At 61.3% G+C, this 2,552-nt stretch overlaps 1 protein-coding gene across 1 annotated transcript; it reads right to left on the bottom strand.

Moving 5' to 3' along the window:
- Positions 1–2: 2 nt before the first annotated feature.
- On the bottom strand, positions 3–2,552 carry TM35_000591210 (dispersed gene family protein 1 (DGF-1); the record flags this gene model as incomplete). Its single annotated transcript, XM_029030925.1, has 1 exon — positions 3–2,552. A coding segment is annotated over one exon (2,550 nt), but the record flags the coding sequence as incomplete, so codon positions are not given.

Raw genomic sequence — 2,552 nt, forward strand, 5'->3', positions numbered from 1 at the left:
AAAAAAAAAAAAAAAACTGTCTCACTAAGCCTAAATACAACTAGTACGAGTTGTCTTTTCTTCACACCACAAAAACAAAGGACGGAAGAAAAAATACAAAATGCGTGCACCAAAGGCAAATCCCCCTTCGCTCCGGCCACACCAGAGCACTTCACATCATCACAAAAACAGTGGTAACACCGGCATGACGATCCGAGTCCACCAGTGACAACGACAGCGACAACCGTCACCCCAGCGACAACACCATCGATCACAGAGAGCGCGTTCGACAGGGAAGGCGGTGTGTTTGACGCAATTGTGAAGGACCCGAGCACCACCCCGTCGCACTCGCCGTACACCGCCCGCGCTTCACACTCGATGAATATTGTTTCATCAGCACCGATGAAGTAGCCACCGTACACAGGCACAGCAAGCTCCAGCACGTTGTACGGGTTTGTGGCGTTGCGCGTCCATGTTGCGTTGCGAAGCATTTCTCCCCACGGGCCGCTGAACCCGTTCGGCTGCACAGCTGACCGCAGCACGAATCTCAGGCGCGTAGTGAGCTGCGGGTCGCTCGCCCACCGGAACGGCGCCGGCAGTTCCACTAGCAGCCACGTCGGTACTGCGCCCCCGCTGCGGATGTCGTTCTGCGTGAGGCCACCGCCGTGCGCGTTGGTTGACACGCGGAGTGTGGGGCACGCCACGCTGCGATGCCCGGCCGTGTCGGTCATCGACGGGGTCACACTCACCGTCAACGACGTCGTGACTGTGCGGGGCGGCAGGGGCGTCACGAAAACCGTCTCTGTCAGCGTCGCCGTGGGAGTCAGCTGCCGCGTCAACGTCGGCCCGTAGTATGTCGGGCTGTAGCGCGTCACGGTTAGGGTCGCCGTAGGTGTCGGCACCGTCAGCGTAGATGTCAGCGTCATGCTGCGCGTCTCTGTCAGCGTTACTGTGTAGCTCAGCTCCGGCTTCGGTCCCGTTGCATTGCAGCCGTCCGGGTGCGGCAGGTACACCGGCAGACAGTCGCGCCCGTACCCGCCCTCCGTGCAGCGGCAGCGACACGTCTCAGACATCGACCTCGTAGCGCCAGGGAAACAGCTCACGTCAACGTTGCACGCGTTGCACGCCACGGTGCGCGTCACGCCGGTGATACCAACGGATTGGTACTCCCTCGGCTGCAATATCTGTCCGTTGAGACTCAGACACCCAACCACAAACTTGCGCCCAGCGCTCCCCAGCGCGACGGCGCCGTCCATCACATCGGACCCGCTGCCTCTGTTATCGTACAGCGTGAGCGTGCTCTCCACGAATTCCGCACTGGATGGGTATGATGGCAGTGACAGAAGCTTGCCGGAAATGCGGTTGCCGCGAAGTGACAGCCACGAGCCGGACACAAATGATGCCACCCCCTGGACCGTCAACAGCGCACCACTACTCATTGCTCCTGTGTTGTCGCCAACAACAACAGCAGACGCGTTCGCCGCAACGCCCATGTCAAGCGCCACACCACGCCCAGCGTACACCTTGCTCTCTGACACTCGCAGTACGGAGCCATCCGATGCAGTCACCCGCACGCCAGCGTACAAAGCAACCTCGCCGCCAAGCACAACTGCGTCCAGCGCCACACCACTGCCAGTGAGCTCCAGCGCCGCACCCTCCGCGACCACCGTCCGTCCGCCCGCCATCACAGCAACCAGGGAAACCCCGTGTAGTACCAGCACAGATTGCACAAGCCGCAGGTTTGACAGCACCAGTACAGGGGAATACTGCGCAGCCTGCGAACCGGGAAGGTACACAAGCGGCGTCGCCGCCGCAGTGATCATCAGCGAGTCCGTCATGGTCAGTACAGACCCTGCGGGGAACGTGCCTGTCAGAACAATTGCACCGTTGAACGAAACCACGCCACATATCGACAGCTGCACCGCACGGCTGTCGTCATCATCGATATCGTAAGCAGTCTCCCCTTGCGCCACAGTTCGCAGGCGCCGGCCACCAGCGCCGCCCATCACATACAGCACGGCCCCATTGCGCAGCGACACGTTCTGCACGACAATCCGAACACCGCGGACCACCCTTGACGCCACGTAGATCGTCGTATGCACGCCGTCCAGCTCCACGTGGCGCAGCGTCACCTCGCTCACGCCAGTCGGCACAACGATCGTCGATCGCACCGTTGTATTCTCGAGGACAAACGACGACGGAGAACTCGGGGCGGGCGGCAGCGTGACGTTCTCCACAGGCACACACGCCTCACCATGTCCGCTGCTGCCGCAATTGCACACGCACTCGTCACCCTCCTCGGCGGCTGACGCCGTCCCGGGAGCGTAGCAGTACGCGTCCTTGTCGCACGTGTCACAGTCAACAACTTCGATGCGCGCGGCGTTGCCGAAACCAGCCGCAGCGTACTCAGCCGCCGTCGTCAGCACTCTCCCGCCAACACTGTTGCATGCCGCCTTCAGGTGTGTTCCAGGGAGAAACGGGATATCCACAGACAGCATCCGCGGGGACAATCCCTCGTTGCGTGCAAAGCTCAGTGTGCTCCCGCTAGCCGTCACCGTACCAGCAGCGTACAT

This window comes from Trypanosoma theileri (genome assembly GCF_002087225.1).
Source record: "Trypanosoma theileri isolate Edinburgh chromosome Unknown TM35_Tth_59_V1, whole genome shotgun sequence".
NCBI classification, from domain to species: Eukaryota; Euglenozoa; class Kinetoplastea; order Trypanosomatida; family Trypanosomatidae; genus Trypanosoma; species Trypanosoma theileri.